Consider the following 22,039-nt stretch of genomic DNA (forward strand, 5'->3'; position numbering starts at 1 on the left):
AGGGGAGCCCGGGACGGGCTGAGCCCCCGCCGTGAGGGGAGCCCGGGACCGGCTGAGCCCCGGCCGTGAGGGGAGCCCGGGACCGGCTGAGCCCCGGCCGTGAGGGGAGCCCGGGACCGGCTGAGCCCCCGCCGTGAGGGGAGGCCGGGACAGGCTGAGCCCCGGGACCGGCTGAGCCCCCGCCGTGAGGGGAGAGCTCCGGTGAGCCCCGGGACCGGCTGAGCCCCGGCCGTGAGGGGAGCGCTCCGGTAAGCCCGGCACCGGCTGAGTCCCCGCCGTGCAGGGTGTCCCGGTGCGCTCCGGTGCCCGGTGAGCCCCGTGGCTGCGGCTGTTTGCCGTGTCTCAGTCGCACCACACTGCCCGGCTCCGCAATCCCGACCTTTAAGGGGCAGAAGTGTCATATGACGCAGGAATGACTGCCAAATGTCAGCCAGTTTTAACATACTGTCTTGGCAGAGCACAGAGATGCTCAGAGAGGAGACATGGTATTAATTCTGCTAGAGACACTGGTAGTATCAGTGTCCTGGTCCAAAGAGATTTTGGGTTCACTTTTTGTTGTTGTTGTTTTGATTTTTTTTTTTTTTTTTTTTTTTTTTGTTGCTGTTGTTGTTTGTGGGGGGGTATTTGTTGGTTTTGGGGTTTTGGGGTTTTTTTGTTTGTTTGGGGGTTTTTTGTTTCATTGTTTGATTGGGGTTTTTTGCTTTGTTTTGGTTTGGTTTGGTTTTGGTTTTTTTTCCATTATTTTGTGGGTACTCTGTGGCTGACAAACTACTGAAGGAAATCCCAAGGCTTATAGCAGCGACAAAGGCTGACTGCATAGAAGAGAGAAGCTGAAACACTGTAGCTGAAGGGAACCCCCTTGAATTAACGCCTGTTCATAGTACATCCTTAGAGATGAGGAAAGATGTAACGAGGAGCTTTGAGCAGTTACTTGAGATGTTGCAATAGTAAGAAACTGAATGTCCATAATTGAAATGGCTGTAGATGTAGCCAGGGCAGATGGAAACAAGATCGTTCAGCTTTCTGCGCACAGGAAGGGAACAGTATTGCCTTCAACCCCAGCAGCTAGTAACAGAAATTCAAACTGTGGCTGAGCAACGCGTGTTTTCATGTCACAGGGGCTGCCATGGCAGTAGCACACACTGCTGCTCTGGAGGGAATGACAGCTTCCGAACCATCCAGCGGGGACTGAGGGTCTCTCTTTTACACAGAGACAGTCCTGCTCCACCGGGAAGCCAACGAGCTGAACCTCAAGACAAAATTAAAGAGCTCAGGTATCTGCTAGTTTTCTTGAATTTTGAGACGATTTTGATCAGGCATAGAGAGAAGGAAGGGAGATCAGAATACACTCTGAATGAACAAATTCCATCATTGCATTTTCCTCATAGTTACTCATTCTCTGGCAGTCTTTTTCTGTATTATTCTTTCTTGTAACTTCAGGTGTTGAAAAGAAGTCAAGTATGGACACTAAAAATACTATGTTGCTAATACAGTTTAAGCAAAAGAAGAAACAGACCACTCAGAAGGCCATGCTAATAGCCTTAGCAAAGTTAGAGTAAAGAAGTGGTTAAGGATCTAGATGATTTAATCCAGTTTTAAGAAAGGGTTTTACAGTGAGCAATTAGATGCTGTTTAAGGAATTAATCTCTAATGGGTCATTAACTCTGACTGGTATTGTACAGTTAACAAGCCGAGGCAGGATTATTAGACTCAGCACCCAATTAAGGAGAAGAAGATATTTACAACAAAATGAACAAATGAGCTTTTAAAATGGAATGGGACAATTTGAAAGAAAGTGTAGGAACACAGAAAACTAGACAGGCTAGAAGAAAGACACGTTTGCATATCCCTCTGTCTCTTTATTTGCCCACTTCTGTGTAGCTGGTAAAATATTCATTTTTAGCAATAAACTAGCAGCTTTCCTTGAAGGACATGACTGTACAAAGTCGATCCATTTACAGGGTTCACCTGTAGAAGGTATAACAAACACTTGTTTAATATGCCAATAAAAGAACAACCACCATATCTTGCCATAATCTTTATTTGTTTGCAGGTGCTGGATCAGGACCTTATTAAAAGTGAGCAGGTATCTCCTGCTGCTACTTCTGCTGCCCTGTTGTTGTGGTTTTATCTACTGCCACCCTTTGACTATCTCAAGTAACCAAGCATCAGCACTGGTGACAGCTGATCAGGAATTAGAGGGCTTCTTGCCAACGGCTTTACAGGATGCAGAAGAACTGTAGGTAAGAGAAAGGGAGGGTAGTAATGCCAAAATATGGGAAAGCACTATTGAAATCTTGGGGAGTTGCTTATTAACCATGAGCAATAAGCACAGGTGAGAACTTTAGGGCAGCAATTTAATGTGCTTGCCTGCACGAGGGTTTTCAGCTTCAGAGCCACAGCTGGACTACAGTCCAGTAATGACACGTGAGATTGTTCCTACCCTGAGAAGGAGGAGTGTGGAGACTCTGTGCAGTCACTCATTAGTGTGTGTCTCTTGCTGACACAAACCTGGCTTCTCAAGCACACCAAGAGAAATCCTTCTCTTGCAGTCACCAAAAAATGACATGCCTTCTTGCAACTGGTGATGCAAGCAAAGCTTGCCTGTGAAAGGACCACTAGAATAAGACCTAAAAACTGGAGCAATATGATTTTTCTTCTCCTTCAAGTGTCCTTACTAGAAGTTAGCAAAATACCTCCCTGGTCCTGACAGCGATGGCAGTTCTTTTCCTGGCAGCACTTCCTCTTTCTGCCGAGGAAGGAAAGAGATGTGTGCTGGGAAGGGTGAGCACTGCCAAAAATGCACACACAGTAGAACTGTCAAGTCCGGAGCCCAGCAGGACAGTCTCCCCCAGCAGGGCTTCATTCCCCTCAAATTCAGGGGGGACCACTTGGCTTCCCTGCATGCCCTGGACCAGCACAGCTCAGGAGAGGGAAGCTGGGGGTCCTGAACAGTGTGTGCTCTGGTCCCACGAGGCAGGTTGGATCTGCAGGGAGGCTGGGGACAGAGGAAAAGGCGTTTGAAAACAAGAGGGATTCCTATTATCTGTAAAAGAAGCTCTCCATACAATAGATGGGGGCTGCTGTGGAGAAAGCTATGAAGGGATGTTTAGAAACTGCTGTCTGAGGTTAAAAAGCTCTCTGAAGTGAAGCTGAACAGGGCTGACATACTTGTTTCTGACTGGACTCTTAAAAGATACGCACAGATTGTGAAAATATAATTAGACGCCAGCCTTTGTCTGGCCACAACGAGTGGGAAATGGTGAAAGGAGAGGTCTCCCAGTCTGCATTGAATCATCCCCAGGACACAATGAGGGCACTTGTGCATCCTTCTCTCTTCCCTAATGAGAAACATTAATTGCCACAAACTCCCGAGTGTGTAGAGCACCCCATGCCCAGCAGAGGAGAAGGGGTGTTTCATTATAGCTTCTCAGCCCCATTACAGGCAGTAACGGAGATAATGAAAAATAAAGATGCCGCAGTTTTAGTTTAGGCAGCCTGGTGATGGGCACTGGGTGGGCAGGGGAGCGGGCATGGCCCAGCTCTGTGCCAACCTCCAGGGGCTATCCTGGGCAGCCAGAGTGGGCAGGATGAGCCTGCCAGGCCCCAGCCAGGTGTCAGTGTCCATCCAGAGACTGTCTGTCTCTCCCTGTGGGCAGCTGGGCTGCATGGGGCAGGAGCCCTGGGGGTTCCTGCCATTCCCCTTCTTTGCAGAGGCAGGGACTGTCACTGACTCTGGCCTGCAGAGCCTGCCTGAGCCTGGCACTGCTCCACAAGGGCAACTGTGGGAGTCGTGTGCCTGGCCCAAGGACTGCAAGGGTTCCAGCCCCGCTGTGCCCACTCCCATCTGGGCACACTCTCCATCATGGAGATGCAGGCCCCAGTGCCACAGCCAGCTTGGGCAGGGTTCTGCTGATGGAGAACAGAGAAGACCACACAGCCAGGCATCTCCCACCCCTCTGTACATCACATGGAGGAGAGGGTCCAGCCCAAGGTGCCCATTTGGGTTCAGAAACATGATACACAGCCTCCATGCAGATGGTGCCATTTAATGGTGTAAAAGTAGAACACCCTCCCCAGGTACAGCAGTCCTGAGCTCCCAGCCACCTTACATAGCTCTTTGCCCTACGGTAGCTTTTATTGCAACTAAAGCATCCAGCCAAGGAGGGAGAGCAAAAGAGATTGTTTTTCCTAAGCTATGATCAGGCCCCTAACTCTTCAGGAGTTGTGGAAAGGGGAATTAAAAGTACCACAAAATACAAAAGCAAGTCAAGGCGTAGGGGAAAGGCGGGTGTAAGGGACAGCCCTCCTGTGCCTGGCCATCCATCCGTGGCAGCCAAAGCAGGGTAAGGGTGTCCCTCAGGCGTTCTGGGATGTGCCTTCCCCATGGCTTTCTCCCAGGTGCTGAGAGGGAGTTCAGATTGTCTGCCAGGGCTTGCCAATGGACTGGATGTGCTCCTTGGCCTTCAGCCGCAGGGCAGCAATGCTGGTGTTGCGTGGGTCTGCCTCATCCAAAGGGAACTTGTCCACAAAGGTGGCCCCACACTGATAAGGCGGCGGTGGCCCCATGGCCCCCAGGGGCTGCAGTGCGTGGGTCACTGCCGGAGAGTTCAGGAAGGGCGGTGGCGTGTAGCTGCCAGGCAGGCTCTGCGGCGAGGCCACGAAGCCAGGCAGGGTCTGCAGGGCCGTGCTGCTGGGCACCGGCGGGCTGAGCCACGTCTCCAGGGGCAGGCTGCTGCTCAGAGCACCCATGGGTGCTGCCTGCGGTGGGCGGTTGAATGAGAGGATGGGCGAGTCCTGCAGCTTCATGGAGGTCACCTCCAGTTTCTCCTGCCGCCTCCACTTAGCCCTTCTGTTCTGAAACCAAACCTGCAAGCAGAGCTGTATCAGCCAGGCCCCAGGCAGTGGAAAGAGGTTCGCCTCTGGCTGCAGAGGTGCATGCAAAACAGAGTGAGGGAAACACGCCTTGCTGACCTGGGGCAAAAGGGAATCTGGGGGGCTCGGGCGTTCCTTCACGACCCCCAGCCCCGGCTCGGTGGAAAGCAGACCCGCAGTAGAGCTGGCCCGCCCATCCACCCGCCACTGCCCTGGCACGCAGCAGATTCAGCTGCCCCGGGCTCGGACACGCCGCTCAAAGGGCAGCAGCACCGACGACGCGGCTGCCGGACGCAGGTCTGCCCGAGCCCCGCGCTGTCCCGCCGGCCGGGCCGGCGCACGGCTGTGCGGCAGCCGTGTGCAGCGCTCCAGCGGGGCCCCGAGTGTGGCCGGAGCCGTGCTGCGGTCACGGGCCCGCGCACCGCACCGGGGCCGCTCCGCTCGCCGGGACCACGGGGCTGCGCCGAGGCGCGTCGGGCCGGGCCGTGTGTGGCTTCCCGGCGCCGGGGGCCGTCGGGGCCGGGCCGTCGCGGGGGGCCGGGCCGAGCGTTACCTGGACGCGGACTTCGGGCAGATTGACCTTCATGGCCAGCTCCTCGCGGCTGTACACGTCGGGGTAGTGGGATTTCTCAAAGGCACGCTCCAACTCGTGAAGCTGGTACGTGGTGAAGGTGGTGCGGTTTCGCCGGTGTTTCTTCTTGGGCTGTTCCTCTTCCGACGGCTTCCCCTCGCCGCTGCTGCCAGCGGGCAACTCGGGGCTGGCGCTGCCGGGACCGTACGGCTCTGCGAGGGGAAGACAGGGGGGTCACCGGCGGGATCTCCCCGCGGGGCTTGCCAGGGGGCGTTGGGGAGCGGCGCCCACCCGTCCGCCCCCCGGCACCCGGCGTTCATCCACAGCGCTCACCTTGGAAGCGCTCAGCGCGGCCCTGGGGCTCGGCCGGCGGCTGCTCTCCGGGCATCTTGGGCAGGCAATGCCGGGGCCCCCGCCGGTCCGCCTCCTTGGCGCTGCCGTCGGGCGGGAAGGCGCCCAGCAGCCCGTCTTCTTTGGTGAACCCCAGGATAGCCTCGATGCTGTGAAGCCTCGACGGGTTTCCCCCGGGGCTCCGCGCCGCCGGGGCGGCCAGCGAGAAGACGCCCTCGGCCATGGCGGGCAGGGCGCCGGGCGGGTGCATGAGGCGGCCGGCCCGGGGCTCCGCCGCGCCGCTGCGGTCTTACCCGGCCTCAGGGCGGCGCGGGCAAGTCTGGCACGGTGTCGCCGGGCGGGCTGGCCTCCTTGGGGCGGGGGAGGAGTGCCAGGGGGCGGTAGGCGAGAGGGAAGGCGAGGCCCCCGCATCTCTTCGGCATGGAGGGGGAGGCAGGGCATCCCTCGGCCCCCGCCGGCCGCCCCGCCCCTCCCCGCCGGCTCCGGCCCCGGCCCCGGTCCCAAGCGGCGCCGGGCGATGCCATCCGGGGCCCCCGAGGCGGAGCGGGGCGGCCTCCGCTGCAGCCGGGGGCCGGCCCGGGCCGAGCGCCGCCGTCGGAGACCCGGGGCAGGGGCAGCGCTGTCTGAAACCGCGGAGGGACGGGCGGCGAGAAGCGCGCCGGGCACGGGGGGACAGAGCCGGGACGGCGAGAGCCGCGGCAGCCGCTGCCGGGGGCGCGGTAAAGGGGACTCAGCGAACGGGACGGGAAGGGGCGGGAGCCCGGAGGTGCCGGGCCGGAGGACAGCGGGTCCCTGGCACGGCCCCGCGCTGTTCGGCGGCTCTCAGAGCCTCGCCGCATTTCTCTTGTCCGACGGCCTCAGCCCAGATCCCGCCCGGACGGTTTGTAGGTGCGTCGGTTTCACGGCGGCCGCTCGGAAGCTGCCCTGCGGGACGATCCGCGGCCCCGGCCCGACTCAGGGGCACCGGGGTTAACGCCGCTGCGCTGGTGCGCTGCGGGACACTCGCCCTGCGCCCGGCTGCCTCCAAAGGCATTTCACAGACCAGATGCTTCTGGGCAGGATAGACGCAGGAGGTGGGCTCAGCATTTCAGACTTCACAAACCCGAGGAAGCTCTAAGCAATATTTGCGAAGAAGTTTTCAATTATGCCACAGAGTATTTTCAAGTATGCCGCTTCTCACAGAGCCCGTGAGAAGAGCTGATTCGGTGACCCTGTGCTCCACGGTGCGAGTGGGTCTGGCGGGGTAGCAGACAGGGCATAGCTTCATGGGGGATGCAGAGAATGTTTTTGGAGGTGAGGCAGGGAGCCAAATCCCTCACATTTCTCTTTGTACTTGGCTTGGTGGAAGACGTGGAACTACCACAGGACCAACCGGTAACAGCATCACGTCTCCTGCATCGATCCCTGCTTTTGTCTTTCTGTCATTTTCGTACTAGCATTTCCCAGTTCCTCTGAGGCACCAGCTACCTTTTGTTCCAGCTTGTTTATGTGACAAACCCAGTAACATCCAGAGTGGTTTTCAGTCTACACTTAGCTTTGAAGATGCTTACATTTGAAGCCTGAGGAGAGTGTATGTGAAAGAAAAACACCACTGCTACTCCTTGTTCTTCCAGATATATTAGCTAGTCTAATAAGTATGACCTCTCTCAATAAATCTGCATCTTTTTATTCCCCTTCTGCCCCAACAGGCTCCATAACAGATTTTTTTCAGAGGAATCACTTCAAAGATTGGCAGTGCTTGCTTCTGCCAGTGTCCACACCTTTTGCAGGTTTATGTTCTTGTGTCCCAAAGTAGATTTCTTTTAGGAGTGCCCAGCTTTTCCTAGCTTCAGGGGAGGTTTGCCTTCACTGACTGCTTGGGGGTTGGTTTGAGGCCAAAAGAACTCAGACATCCGTTTGCACAGAGGGAAGAGGCCAACAGAAGAGACAAGAAAAGGTTAGTGTGGCTTTTGTGGACACTATAAAAAGCCAGTCAATACCATTGTAGGGACATTGGAGGGTACTCAAAGCAATCAGCCAGGGGCCATTGTGTTCCTTTAATCTACATGTGTGTTTCCCAGGAACTCTATTAGTGAAGATGAATGAACTGTGCAATGTCCCTAATTTCTTCTAATTTGAAGCTGGGGGTTTACAGCACTCAAAATCAGCACAAAACACACCTGTCCCTCCAGAAGTCCTGGGCAAAATTAGGAATCCGTTTTGCTTGTTGTAGTTGAGAAAGATAGGAATGTGAGATGAAGGAGCAAAAACCCTTTAGTCAGTGCCATAAAGGGCATTAGATCCTGGCACAGATGCTGCTTTTGGGGTACCTGTCAAAGTGGTCAGTTACAGAGTCAATACTCGATTTTTTTGCTGTTGATCACAATGTGAAGGCAGAAAAAAAGTCTTCTAGCCCTGGAGTACGGTGCTTGAGTCCCACACAGGACACAAGAGACCTTCCTCCCTGACAGAGAAGGCTCCTCTTTCCTCAGCATTAGAATATTCCACTTGTGTTTTCCATGTGGAGCTACATTTTTCACTGCAACATCCTTCTTGCAGGCGAGTGGAATTATTGAAAGAGGAAGCCACTCCTTTGATCCCAATTTGAAAAAGTACCTGAAAAAAAAACCCCCCATAACCTTGTAGCAGAGCAGAGAGAACTCTGACTCTTCCAGCTCTAGATCTGTCTTTTCTCTCTTGCCATGCTTCAGGCACGGACTGTGTGACATGCATGAGGCATTACAGTGCTCCAGGGAGGGAAGAAGTCTAGTGGTTCCTCTGATTGCACAGAGGGTTTGTATAGGCAAAGAATGGTAACTGAACTTTTTCCTTTGGGTCTGATGTCCTGGCTGTCAGTTGAATCGCTTGCAGCCCTCTGGGATTTGTATCGTATTAGTATGAAGCGTCAGAAACTGATCCTGTGGTACATCCCAGCTTTGCAAAGACCACTGACCTTTGGAAACTTGTGGGGGCAACCAGAATCAAGTTTGAGAGTATTCGTTCTCTCTCGAGGTAGGGTTTGTTACTTGCCTTTCCAAGGTATACCCGCATTCCATACCTTTTTTATTTTTCTTTTGCAATGCATTATTAAAATTTCTGCTGAAGTTATGCTCAGAAAGTAACAGAAGTTCTCAAGATGGCCCATCTGTAAAGTGCAGCTGTATGCTGTACCTCCTTCCTGTACATGTATAGTGAAGACTAAAGGGAAATAGTTTTCATCCTGTAGTCAATGTTGAGACATATACATGGGATGTGGTTTCACACAATGAAATCAGCATCATAAAATGCCACAGGTTCCTCCTTCCTTTTCTCCTGCCTTTTATTTATATCCAGGTGAAATAATTACTGCCTTGCAGGGCATAGATTTGAAGCTGAAGTCACACTGCAGGAGAGACATCACTCTCCAGACCAAAGATGTGCAGCAGGGGGGACCTCCCTGAAAGACAAACGGGACTTTCACAGTCGGACTGCAAATCAACAAGAGGGAAGCAAAGAAAAGGAGGAAATATTCACCTAGAGCAAACCTGTATCCTCCTGCGGTTTGCATGCTCTGTATCATCCAGGAGATTGTTAAAAACAACCCCAAAAAAGGAATTTTTCCTTCCCAAAAATTCCTAAGGGTGCAGTTTCAGAACCTTCTTGAAAGCATAATGCATGAGGAAGCTGCTGTCTCCTCCTGTCACTTGTATTGCTCACACTTTCGTTGTTTTTCTGCTGAGACTTTTCTTGATCTGTCCAGGAGAATCAGCTGTGTTTTCTCCACCTCCCAGCATCCTGTCTGGCACCAAGGAGTTGCACAGAGATCTTGTTGTCCTGCTGTCTGTCCAGGTTGTGAGTGTGGAATAGGCTGTGGGAAGCAGGCAGCCCTTTCTGGTGGGAGCACCATGGACTGGGTGCAAGAGCGCTGGCATTTGGACTTGCCATGCTCATAGGGAGGGAGGGGAGGTTCATGCTATAAGGCTATATTAATGCAATCCTTCTTTACTTGTTTTCCAATTAGCCTAATTGAATTCAGATTGCTTAAGAGTGGGCACTAGAGACATTTATCTTGATGGGATGACAGTCTTGAGCTCCAGCGATCCTATTAACTCTAAGAACCCAAATCCCAGGTAGGGTCGGTGCAGCAGTAGCTGCCATGTGACCTAACCCTTTAATCTGCTCCTGACAAAGACACATGGACACACAGACATGTCCCTGTCCGTTCTCACACGTGCATAGCCGCATGCACGCGCCTGCATGTGCATTTGTGCACAGGTATGGACACACACATTCCCAGACTCGCATACCAGCACATGCAGTGGCTGCCCTGTGGCCTGTCCCCAGGGCTAAGCACCTGGAGAGCTGCATGGACCTGGGGTGGCCTTCCCACCTCCTACTCACGTGCCTCCCCAGGCCTGTGGCTAGCGGCTGAAGATGGGAACAGCCGGTGCCGGTGCTGGAGGGATGAGCCCTGCCGGTGCTGCCAGGAGCAGGCAGCCACCTCCAGCGAGCTGAAGATCAGGCTCCTGCTGAGCACAACGCAGATTTGCCTCCCCCTGCCCTGGCTCTGCCACTCCAGACTAAATGTGGGAGCTCTGGTCTTACAGTGGTGCCTAAGGCAGTTCACTCCTCTACCAGCAGCACTTCAGTGGGGCTGGGCTCCCATCCTGTGCCAGTCCCAAGCTACCTCCCAGTCCTGCTTGTCTCTGCCAGCCCTGACACTTTTTTTGGAGTCTCATTAATCGTTTGTTTGGTGATTCTGACTGTACTTTCTTCTCTGACCCTTTAAAGTGTGAAAACGCTGATCCTATATCTGCTGACAAATTTAATTAGATCCTTTAAAGCACCAGATGCTTTCAGTAAGATTTTTGGGAAGTTCCAAGCACATTTTAATTCAAAGGTCAAAACCCTTAGGCTTGTTTATTTTGGTGTTTCATAGATAGGACAATTCAGTCTGTAAAGCAACACAACAGTGTGGAGACACCAACCAGATTTATACCAATGCAGAGGGAAATGCACTGAGCTTCACAAACCTCAGGCTGGTTGAACTGAGCTGGTGACTATTTTATTTACTTTATGTAAAGACCTCCTAAAAGAGCTCACTTGTCTTTCCACATAGATAATTAGATTTTGTGGTGCCATGTGAGAGCAGAATCCCAAGAGGAAGAAATCGCATCAGAAGTCTTGGTGGTTTTAGGCAAAATAGCTCTGATGCTTGAGGGACCTGCTGAAGATAAGTTTTGTGCACTAAAGAAATTACGTGTTGGATGAGAGCCATTTAATGCACTAGGACATCCTCTGGAAAGAGCAAGGAAAGTCAGAACTTGTAAATTCTTTGTTTCCTAGGTAAGAACGAAATGAGTAAGAAAAAAGGAGTATTTTCTTCATGCTACAATGGGGAAGAAAATAGATAACAGGTTTTCAAGCTAGGGGAGGGGAGAGAAAAAAAAAGAGAAAAGGAGGGAAGCAAGAAAGGAAAGAAGGAAAAGAGAAAGAAGATAAATCATACTTAGTGCATTTGTTAATTTAAAATTATTATTTTTACTTGATTGGTTGGGGACAGAAAGAGAGAGAGAGAGAAAGAGAGAGAGAGAGAAAGAGACTTATAAACGTGTAGGAAGGTGCTAATATATTCATTTCCAAATTTAATTTCCAGGCTAGCTCCTAAGAGAACTTACAAAGCCATTCATTTTATAGAATTCCTTGGGAGTAGCAGCCTGCATGTCCCATCGACACAGGCAGATATAACAATAGTGATAGCTGTGCCTTTCCTCAGGTTTAGGTGCCCCACCCTGGCATACCTTCCATGTTTAGCCTTTGATGGAGACAACTCTCAGAATCAGCGTGGGGAGCTGGTTTTAGCCTTGTGCTGGTACCCCCAGCCCCAGAATTTGGCACACAGAACAGACAAGCAGGGAGTCATTGCTTTCCCTCGGTGTTTGAAGTGTCTTTGAGAGGCTGGGAAATGAAAGCAGACTGGAGAATCCTGCATTGCTCCAGAGCAGGGCTCACTGAGAGCCACCAAGCCTTACTTTCCTACAAGTCCCCACTCAGTGCATATGACAACAGTTTTGACCCAAGCTGTTGAATTACATGCTTTTTGCCTTTTGCTACACTTAATACAGAGACGATTTTAAAAATCAAGGTTTTGCAGCAGATGTCAGTATCTGAACACTGTGTTTGCCTCAAGATGCTTGAAACAGACATGTTCTTATAAGAAATATGTGTTTATTTCTGAAAGCAGGATTAAATGAGCGGTTACCTCTATGTGATGTATCAGAAGTACAATTTTGTTCAAACATACACATTTAATAGCATTTCATTCATGTGGAAAAAATGGAAAAAGGCACATTTTTTTTCCCAATATTAACTTTTATAAAGCCATTTTTTTCCATGGGGGAAAAAGTTATGTTCAAAACTGAGGATCAATGCTAACTTCCTTCTAGGCAGTCCCAGCAGGTAAAATTTTACTCTCCCCTCAGGGTTTTAAGTCTCTCTTTCATCACTTTTCTATATTTACACTGAATGCTATAGAGCTAAGTGATTCCCTCTGCCTGCTCTCCCTCTGCATCCCCAGCAACACAAGACTGAAGTTACAGCCTTTGGGCAGTGGTGGCTCTTCTACATCATGGAACATTTCTGCTCAGCTGCCTGTTTCATCTCAGTGAAGGTAGCCTGTGCCTTTTCTTTGATGGCATCCATGTCCATATTCTGGATGTTCTGCAGCTGGCCCAGGATAGAGTCCTTGTCTTCTTCCTCCTCCTGATCTTCTGCCACCATCTTCTGAAGGTCTTCTGGCAATCCCACATCATCTCCAGCCATCTGTATTTGATTCTCATCCAATTCACTCTAAAGCAGGAGACAAAACCAGCAGATGAGAGTATTTCTCCTCTCTCCAGGATCTACCAGTGAGCCTTGTTTTGATTTTTTTTAGGTTTTTAGGGAGAACCGAAACATGCACAGATTTTTCAGTCAATTTTTTTTGTGTGCAACTTATAAATTCAGGGTCTCAATCAACCTCCATGAAAGTTCTAAGATTTTTCAGGCCATGTCAATTATATTTCTTTGAAGGGCTTCAGCACTGTCAAAACTGAAGCCCTCAGTGTCACTTGCCATTTTAGAAATCTTTGCCATGCTGATGGGGCAGGAATTCCATTCCAAGTTATTTGTAGCCCCCAAAACCGTGCTGCAGGACACTATCGAGCCTGTCAGCTGTTGTGCTGTGCCTGTCAGCTTCTGGTCAATGAAACAAGAGCTCTAGAAGAGCTGTGGCTCCATTTCCTTATTCCATTGTTAGGTGCGGCGGGGTGGGTGGGTGGGATTTTTAGGTATCAGCACTAAACTGAAGCCTTCTGGAAGAAAGATTAATGAATCACTGGAAAAAGGGTCCCTCATCTTCCCAAACCATGTTTAAACTCTATCTAGGTCTTTGCTTGGCCTCTCTGAGTTGTGATGAAGAGCAGGGGCTGCCTGGCACATAATCAGTGTTGCAGTGCTGCTAAGTGGGGTAATGGGAGGACTTGGACAACAAAAGTGAGGAGGGAGGTTGGTTGTGAGTCTGAGAAAGTAAAAGGAGACAGGAGAAGAAACTGGTTAAGCGATTAAAAGGGCTGAGATGCAGTAAGCATTACACATACTTGTGTCCTGCCTGCCCACTGAAATACACCATCAGTGGGATTATGTCAATTTTTCAAACAATGGTGATTTTGTTCACATTTTCTGGTGGATTCTGATGGATCCAGAGCTCAGAAGAACAGGATATTTCGACACAGTTCACACATCAAAGATAAGCATTAATGCATCATTACATCTCCAAAATTAACCGTGACAGCAGCAAAGGCCTGATATGAATAAGCAGCAATGCTGTCAGCAGGAGGTGTTTTTTAGAGTGAGGGGTATGGGTTTTGCATGAATGGAAGGACAAATGAATGCAAGAACATATATGAGAAATGTCTGTGTTGTTGCAGGCCTTAGCAAGGACAGGCAGGCTGGGGGTGGTCAGCTGCATAACCACTATTTGGGTTCCATATTTCCACACTTTATGTTTGCAATGACTGTACTTCCCTTTCATCTGATTTCCCCCCATATCTCCTGTGAAACTGTAGGGAGTTCTAGCAGGATTGTTACTGCTATGTTGAAAAAATGGGTGAAGACATCTCTTCACCTTTTTAGTAAGGGTTGCTGGAGTCAGATCTGTGGGAGCTAGAAACAATCTCCTGAACAGCAGAGGTATTTGTTTACTGATTGTGTAGGAAAAATTATTTTAAGCTTTTATTCAGCAACTGATGGCTATCAGAGGAGTTAGCCCTTTCAAAATCCTCTTCAGTCAGTAGTAGTAGAGGATAATAAAAAAATGTTAATTACTGAAAAAGTGCCCCTAATCAGACAATCACACATGCTTTTTCCTTTAAAATGATTTCTAATTTAAGGCATCATCACTGCATGCTACTGTAGTGATTCACATCTTTGGCAATGCGAACAATTGTCTGGCATGTTTTTGCACCAAAGCCCACTATCCTATGGAAGTCTGGGATGTGAAGTGCAACAGTCTGGGGCTTCAAAGGGTTCTCTGGCCAAAAAAGATTATATTGAGATATAGTCTAAAACACTACAATTCTGCCCAAGCTACCTGCCTCTACCCACTTGACATTCAGCTTTAATAGACCTAAAATGAGCTTCAACAGGGTGTGGTTGCTTAACAAGAAGCAAAGAAGCACATGAGACACATATGGCCTCTTCAGTTCCTTCTAGAATTTGAGCATTTGATTCTTGTTCACTTTGATTTGAAATGGAAAAGTGAACACAGAAGCAACATCTATTTTATTAAATTAAATATGCCTGTAACTGGTCTCTTGCCCCAAGGCCAGCTGGCCTGGAAAAATCCACTGGGATGCTCTTGAACTCTGTGCCCTACCAAACAGGGTGGTCCCATCTACTGCCGATTGGGAATGCCTGTCCTAACTCCCAAACTGGCTGTGGGGATTGCTTGGGAGAGTGCCCAGGCCAAAACTGGGTCAGACATTATTCTGACAATTCAACAGCATAGGCGATAGAGTCTGAGTGCATGGCAATATTTTTTGACCCTGATTATTATGCCTCTGATGTAGTGAGTCCCAGATCTATTTTGCTATAGATGCAATAGAGTTCTTTACATATACAACGATACACGGGTATGAGCAGAAAACTGTCTAAATATGTGCTCTGTTACAAATTGACAGTAAAGTCCTCTGCCCAAATCAAGGTGCATGGGTCCAGTTCAAGCATACCAACTTTATTTTGTAGCATGAAGTGTGTACAGAAATGAGAAAAAAGATAAATGAGGGAGGGAGAAGGATTAAGATAGTGCAAGCAGGAGATGGTCACCATCTGATATCACAGGGGGAATTCCTTCTCTGGCTCCCACAGGTAAAGGACACAGTTTAACATTAGACAGCTCCATGGCCGCTGGGCAGGAAAAGCACTGTCCCCCAGGGAGAGACACAGTCCGTGCCCACAGGAAAAGCACTGTCCCTCAGGGAGAGACACAGTCCGTGTCCACAGGAAAAGCACTGTCCCTCAGGGAGAGACACAGTCCGTGCCCACAGGAAAAGCACCGTCCCCCAGGGAGAGACACAGTCCGTGCCCACAGGAAAAGCACTGTCCCTCAGGGAGAGACACAGTCCGTGCCCACAGGAAAAGCACTGTCCCCCAGGGAGAGACACAGTCCGTGCCCACAGGAAAAGCACTGTCCCTCAGGGAGAGACACAGTCCGTGCCCACAGGAAAAGCACTGTCCCCCAGGGAGAGACACAGTCCGTGCCCACAGGAAAAGCACTGTCCCCCAGGGAGAGACACAGTCCGTGCCCACAGGAAAAGCACTGTCCCCCAGGGAGAGACACAGTCCGTGCCCACAGGAAAAGCACTGTCCCCCAGGGAGAGACACAGTCCGTGTCCACAGGAAAAGCACTGTCCCCCAGGGAGAGACACAGTCCGTGTCCACAGGAAAAGCAATGTCCCTCAGGGAGAGACACAGTCCGTGCCCACAGGAAAAGCACTGTCCCTCAGGGAGAGACACAGTCCGTGCCCACAGGAAAAGCACTGTCCCTCAGGGAGAGACACAGTCCGTGCCCACAGGAAAAGCACCGTCCCTCAGGGAGAGACACAGTCCGTGCCCACAGGAAAAGCACTGTCCCCCAGGGAGAGACACAGTCCGTGTCCACAGGAAAAGCACCGTCCCTCAGGGAGAGACACAGTCCGTGCCCACAGGAAAAGCACCGTCCCTCAGGGAGAGACACAGTCCGTGCCCACAGGAAAAGCACCGTCCCCCAGGGAGAGACACAGTCCGTGTCCACAGGAAAAGCACCGTCCCTCAGGGAGAGACACAGTCCGTGCCCACAGGAAAAGCACCGTCCCTCAGGGAGAGACACAGTCCGTGCCCACAGGAAAAGCACTGTCCCCCAGGGAGAGACACAGTCCGTGCCCACAGGAAAAGCACCGTCCCCCAGGGAGAGACACAGTCCGTGCCCACAGGAAAAGCAATGTCCCTCAGGGAGAGACACAGTCCGTGCCCACAGGAAAAGCAGTGTCCCTTGGGGAGAGACACAGTCCGTGTCCACAGGAAAAGCACTGTCCCCCAGGGAGAGACACAGTCCATGTCCACAGGAAAAGCACTGTCCCTCAGGGAGAGACACAGTCCGTGCCCACAGGAAAAGCACCGTCCCCCAGGGAGAGACACAGTCCGTGCCCACAGGAAAAGCACTGTCCCTCAGGGAGAGAGCTTCTTTCGTGAAGAAGTTTTGTCAAGCTCCCTTAAAGGAAGACAACGCCCTCCACAAGGGGAGAAGAGCAATCAAAGTTTGGTACTGCTTGTTAAATGGCACTTTCAGTCCTCTGAATGATGATGGTAAAGTCTTCTGTGCAGCTTAAGGAGCAAAGAAGACCAAATGCTTGTTCAACGCTGCTTGTATGAAGTCTACTTGTAAACAAAAAAGATCAAAGCTCACAGACTAATCCACAAGGGAACCAAACTCTTTTCCAGCATCCCTGTGTGATGTACTGCTTTCCTTATGACTAACTTATACTGTCTTAATATTTACCTATGCTAATGTGCAGAGATCCTTAGGTAGCTGACTCCAGACCTTATCCTGTGATTCATCACCTATAATGCACCAGGAAAATACAAAATCAGAGTTCACCTTGCCTTGACCTGCAGGCGGGACTTAAATTAGCAACACAGCAGCAGCACTGTCCTTTTGCCACTGAAGGGCTGCAAGTACCTCACAAGTAGGTACCAGGAGTCAAATGTTAGTACCACCGGCCTTCCTCCCCGGAAACACACCCTCAGAGAATCCAGAGATCACAGCTTGGAGCGCAGAGCTGGCGAGCAGTGCAGAGCAGTGGGGACTGCTCCCTTCTGACGCCTGCATCGGGACTCCATTTTCCACAGCTCACCATCAAATCATGCCCCTGTGTTTAGACCTTGCAGAAATTAATTGATTACTGACTCCCAGTTCAGGAAAAAGGCGGCAAGTGGATAAGAGAGTTTGGTGAGTTTTTGAAAAAAATATTATTATTAAAATATTAATGTCTGTATTTATATAATACTTTAAAATGTTTTGTATTAATGTGATGCACTGAATATGCCAAAGATGAAAAAGTTGTCCATAGATCAAATGTCTCATGGCTAAAAACATGTTTCTGATGACAAACCGAAGTTGACAACTCTGTTAATAGGATTAGGTTCATTAAGGGTCTACTTTCTCTTATAAATCTGGCCCAGATAGCATGGAGCTTTAGACTTTACGTGGCAAAGGGGGGCCCTGCTTAGTCCTGAATTTCATGTTTTTACTTAAAATGCTTGCTAGTGATTGATATTGGTAATATTCAGTGTTTCTAGACTATACTAGGCTACCTGAAATTACTTTCAGTTTTCAAAATATTTCATGCATTATCACAAGCCTGAGAGCATTTTTTGCCAGAATGTTGTATTACAGCACTGATTTTTTTTCCAGGGACACATTAGCATGCATGTAGTAGTTTCAGTCTCGTCCTGCTATAACATATTTTCATAAGGGCTGATGAAAACCAAGAAATGCTATATAGAGAGAAACAAATGCAGGAAAACATATCCTGCAATATTGTTTTCTGGCTTAGAGCTACTCTCCTACCTTGGAGACAAATCTTTTATTGTTATTATTGAAATATGGCCTCAGAGAGCACAAGATCCTACTGGAGATGGGTCAGATCACCACTGCACACTTGTGTGTCTACGAGGTGCTCAGCCAAGGGGGACTGGTGACCTGGACACCACCTCCAGCTGTAAAAAGCACTACGAGTGGGAGAATTTGAAAACCAGAGACACCCAGCTCCACTGATGTTTAGTTGAGACCTGGACATTCAAGTATCCTGTAGCTTTCCAAAGCAGCCCCTCTTGGGGCTGGAAGCTCTGGCAAGATGCTGGGTGAATGCTGTTCAGGAGCTGTCTCAGCCTATGCCTCCAAAAGGAAAGTAAAGCCTAATGATATTTTACTCCTCAGCTGCTAATTAAAATGCTGGTGTTTAGAGACTTAGGCCTCCAATCCAATAAATCACTTAAAATCTTGGACTTAATTTTTTTTTTTTGCATAATTAATCTTTCTGTAATTAAACTCACCCTCAGGGTATGTTGTCCAGCTAGTGCACCAGAGGAACCAGGCTCTTAGGGGTGGAATGCATCTTACCTGAGTTCAGGTGCTGCCTGGCTTCCCTCTGGAAGAGACACAGCCACTGGGAGGTGACCCAGCTCCACCCTGAATGCTTATTTCAGAGTTTGGCTAGATGAGGCCACAGGTGCTGATCTCTTTCTGTTGATGATGAGTCCCTAAATGTGACTTGTTTGGATTAAGCACGACGTGTTTTAGCAGCTAAATTTACAGGAGATAGATTCTTTACCTTCCTCCATTTTAATTAATCAAAAAACATGGGAAAGTACTGGTCAGAAAAGGAGTGGTAATGACTCATAGCTGGCAGGTCAGTAATACAAATAAACTCTCAAATTGCTGCGAACCACATATCCTTGAGGGGTATAAATGAAATACACCAACATCTTTCCAGGAGTGACAGGTCAGAGCAAATGTGTGATCCAAACCCCTGGAAAGAGAGCTCTGTCCTGTATTACCTCTCTGCTGCCCATGCAGAAGCCTACAAAATAACACAATAATTTTTTTAAATAAGTTGCTTGAAGCTTTTGCTTTCAATATTTTGGTTTTTTTCTGGAAATATTTGACAGTGCCAAGATCACTAAAGGAAAAGGAATGGGCAGTTTAAAATCGGTTGAAATTTGGCCTCTGGGCTAGATGAGCTCATGAGCTACAGGCTTACCTTGGGCAGTCTGTACTTTTCTCTCAGGTGAACCCTCAGAACAGCTCGCTCTGCTTTTTTCTGTGCAAATGCTGCATCTCTTTCCATCCTGGAAATCAGAAAAAAATATTTCTTCAAGATGCTAATAAAAACAATCTTTTGCTTGGCTGCGAAAAGCTACACATGGGAGTTATTCCCCAAGATAAGTAACTTGTCCAAAGGCAAAAAAGGAGCAATACCAATAAAGTGATGCCAGGAGGACGCACTTGCTGTGCTTGTCACCTGTGAATATTCCTGTTCTTTCTTCGTGCATTAGTTGTTTCATAAGAGCAATGAATTCTGAAGCTTCCCTGTATGGAAGAGCACTGACTTCATCTGTGATTTTATAAAATGTTTTCATTAGATTTAAGAACCGGTCTGCACCTTTTTTTTTTTTTTTTTTTTTTTTTTTTTTTTTTTTTAGATTACATATGCATTTATCTGCAAAATGTGTCTCCTCAAAGATTTTTGGGAACATTTGATGACACTCATCTTTCACCCCCCCTCTCCCTTTAATTTATTTTTTCCCCTGTAGAATTTTCATGGAAGTTCGATTGCAAAATTGATCTTTTTTCAGTATAGGTATTTTGGCACGTAAAAGATACTTCCAAAATGAAATATTACTTTTCCTTTGCTTCTAAAATGAGTGTTTGGATTTCTCTCCTCCCCACAAACAAACCGAAAATCTGAGAAGTGACCAAAGCCTGGTTGTTCACGGGTTCCAAACTGCCTGAGCACAAGTTCAGCAAGGCATATTTACTTTTCTGGTCCCCACTCCTGCACAGCTGAACACTGGGCAAAATCCATGGAGCCCTGAAACAGGACCATGCTCTGCCCATGTCAGAGATTTCTGACACCGCCCCGCATCTCATCCAGAGGTGATCTTTTCTCTCAGACTTTCTAACTGTCCTGTAGGGGTACTCCTGCCCTGCTTCCTCAGTACAGTTCAGCAGGGAAAGGACACATGCCCCACTTGAAAACAGTATAGAAGTAATTCTTTTCCCAGGCATTTCCCTATGCCAGGAATCCTGTATTTCTTCTCAGTCTCCATAAAGCATCTTCCTGCCCGCAGGTGGTCATTTCTCTTTTAGATATCACTTGACAACAGGCGGAGCAAAACATTCTGTGCTTTTTTGCCAGACCAAATGAGACCTCTTCAGGTCTTCGTGATTGAAATGTCTGATGCTAAATACAGACCTGGATACCTCAAATTCCATCAGTCATTAGCCTGGCACCTATAATGATCTTACAAGAAGGATTTACACAACCATTATGTAATTGACCATTAGAGGAACAGATGCATTTGAGATTTAAAAGTCAATCGTTTTATTTATAATTATGCATGGTTTGAACTCCTACACACGCCAAATCTTCCATTTTACTTGTTTTTATAAACACAGCAAGTGGTAAAGATTGTCTTTACAGACAAAATTGAGACTTAATTGATTTTAAAGTTCTGCTTTATTTTGTAGATTAAAAAAAAACCCCAAAAACATCTTAAACCTTTGCTCAAGATAAATGAGCACTCGGTACTTTTTCAGGTCTGCCATAGTAAATGTGGACAATGCAATATTACCTATTGAAAGTGTACTCCACGTGGAGTTCTAGAACAAATCATACTCATTATAGAATTAAATCCTGCACTACAAACATCTTGGAAAATTTTTCTAGACAAAGTAACATCACCTAGGAATGAGTCCAGCATATCAAGCTATGGAGACAGCAGGAAAGCATAGGAGAGAGTTGCAAGATGGGGAGGGGGGGCAGGAAGAGAGAATGTAATATTTTACCATTTCCAGTTGGGGAACTTTTATTTTGGAAAGTCTTTCTAGCAAAGATTCATCTGCTTTTTAAAAAAAATAGTGAAGAGCAGCATGTTTCCCTTCTTCTTGGGCTATTTTTATTTGCACAAAGTTACCAAGAATCAGCCCCATACTCATAATAAGGGAACAGGTACTCACTTCTCCTCAACCATTTGCTTTTGATATTCCTCATACTCCTCTCTGGTCATTCCTGCAGCTGCTGCTGGATCAGAAGGAGTGCTTTCTTCTTTGCTTTCTTCCCCTCCTCCTCCAAGTCCCAAATTCTTTACCTGGTTGCTCAACATACTTTTCATTAGAAAGGCCATCTTCTCAAAAAAAAAAAAAAAAAAAAAAAAAAAAAGAAAAAAGAAAAAAGAAAGGAGCTATAAGAAAACAACTACAAGAAAGCCAAACAAAAAATGTTTTCAAACACAACAGTTGCAAGCGAGAGAGTTTCTACAGCCACATCAGCTCTTCAAGGGCACAGTGCTAGTGAAACGTGAATGCCAAAACCAGTTTGTCAGCCATAATCTGGATTAAAGAAAGAACTCCTTAATATATAGAGGCAGATGGTTCAGATTACTCCAAAAAAATCGTTAGATGCAACTACCTACTTTTTCCATTAATACTTTAAGCTAATTGTGTACCAAACACACACACACAAAAATCAATTGTAGTGGGCAATAGCATTTTAACATCTTCAGTCTTGAAGTTTGCTCTCACTTTCTCAGAGATCACAACATTCCCTGGATCTGAATTTAGAACCTGCTTGACTCAGTAGCCAATAGCAAAATTCAGGCTACCGAGTGGAAAACCCTCAGATACGAGATTTGAAAACTTGAATTCTTCCTTAAGCAAAACCCCTTATTCTTTTTATCCATGAATATTTTATCCCACTGGACAGAAATATTTTGTGTGGTTTTTTTCAGCCCCTCTTCATGTGGTTGGTTTATCTTGCAGATGAATGAGGCATCACTGTGATGATTACTTTATTTCAAGAAAGTAACCCCAAAGAAAGCAAGTCAGATCTTCCTAGTGTTTTCTTTTGAGTTCCTGTCAGCTCTTCCCAGGCTGTCTCCATCTAGAACCCTGCTTTGATGCTGCATAAAACACCTGCTGTTTGTAAT

General features: G+C 48.3%; 2 protein-coding genes and 1 long non-coding RNA gene across 3 annotated transcripts; 1 reads left to right on the top strand and 2 right to left on the bottom strand.

The window, feature by feature from the left end:
* The first annotated feature begins 600 nt into the window (after positions 1 to 600).
* On the top strand, positions 601 to 15,333 carry LOC135289484 (uncharacterized). Its single transcript, XR_010352255.1, has 3 exons — positions 601 to 1,274; positions 2,054 to 2,243; positions 15,161 to 15,333. It is a non-coding gene; the product is annotated as an uncharacterized LOC135289484 (long non-coding RNA).
* Positions 4,048 to 6,047, bottom strand: LOC135290763 (retinal homeobox protein Rx2). The gene is made up of 3 exons (XM_064404709.1): positions 5,780 to 6,047; positions 5,429 to 5,658; positions 4,048 to 4,869 (listed from the first exon to the last, which is right to left on the bottom strand). The coding sequence occupies exons 1-3, from the start codon at positions 6,045 to 6,047 to the stop codon at positions 4,417 to 4,419; spliced, it is 951 nt and encodes a 316-aa protein (XP_064260779.1). The 3' UTR covers positions 4,048 to 4,416.
* Positions 11,988 to 21,248, bottom strand: LOC135289483 (complexin-4). The gene is made up of 3 exons (XM_064403088.1): positions 21,072 to 21,248; positions 19,093 to 19,180; positions 11,988 to 12,604 (listed from the first exon to the last, which is right to left on the bottom strand). Exons 1-3 carry the CDS (start codon positions 21,236 to 21,238, stop codon positions 12,377 to 12,379), a joined length of 483 nt encoding a protein of 160 aa, XP_064259158.1. The 5' UTR covers positions 21,239 to 21,248; the 3' UTR covers positions 11,988 to 12,376.
* Between the last annotated feature and the right edge of the window lie 791 nt (positions 21,249 to 22,039).

This window comes from Passer domesticus, chromosome Z (genome assembly GCF_036417665.1).
Source record: "Passer domesticus isolate bPasDom1 chromosome Z, bPasDom1.hap1, whole genome shotgun sequence".
In the NCBI taxonomy this organism is placed as follows: Eukaryota; Metazoa; Chordata; class Aves; order Passeriformes; family Passeridae; genus Passer; species Passer domesticus.

Excerpts from the sequence above, each read along its gene's own strand:
- LOC135289483 (XM_064403088.1), bottom strand. The coding sequence starts at position 21,238 with ATGGCCTTTCTAATGAAAAGTATGTTGAGCAACCAGGTAAAGAATTTG. Across the intron at positions 19,181-21,071 it reads AAGCAAATGGTTGAGGAGAA|GATGGAAAGAGATGCAGCAT; the intron begins GTGAGTACCTGT and ends TCTGATTTCCAG. Across the intron at positions 12,605-19,092 it reads AAAAGTACAGACTGCCCAAG|AGTGAATTGGATGAGAATCA; the intron begins GTAAGCCTGTAG and ends CTCCTGCTTTAG.
- LOC135290763 (XM_064404709.1), bottom strand. The coding sequence starts at position 6,047 with ATGCACCCGCCCGGCGCCCTGCCCGCCATGGCCGAGGGCGTCTTCTCG. Across the intron at positions 5,659-5,779 it reads CCGCGCTGAGCGCTTCCAAG|AGCCGTACGGTCCCGGCAGC; the intron begins GTGAGCGCTGTG and ends TTCCCCTCGCAG. Across the intron at positions 4,870-5,428 it reads TGCCCGAAGTCCGCGTCCAG|GTTTGGTTTCAGAACAGAAG; the intron begins GTAACGCTCGGC and ends CTCTGCTTGCAG.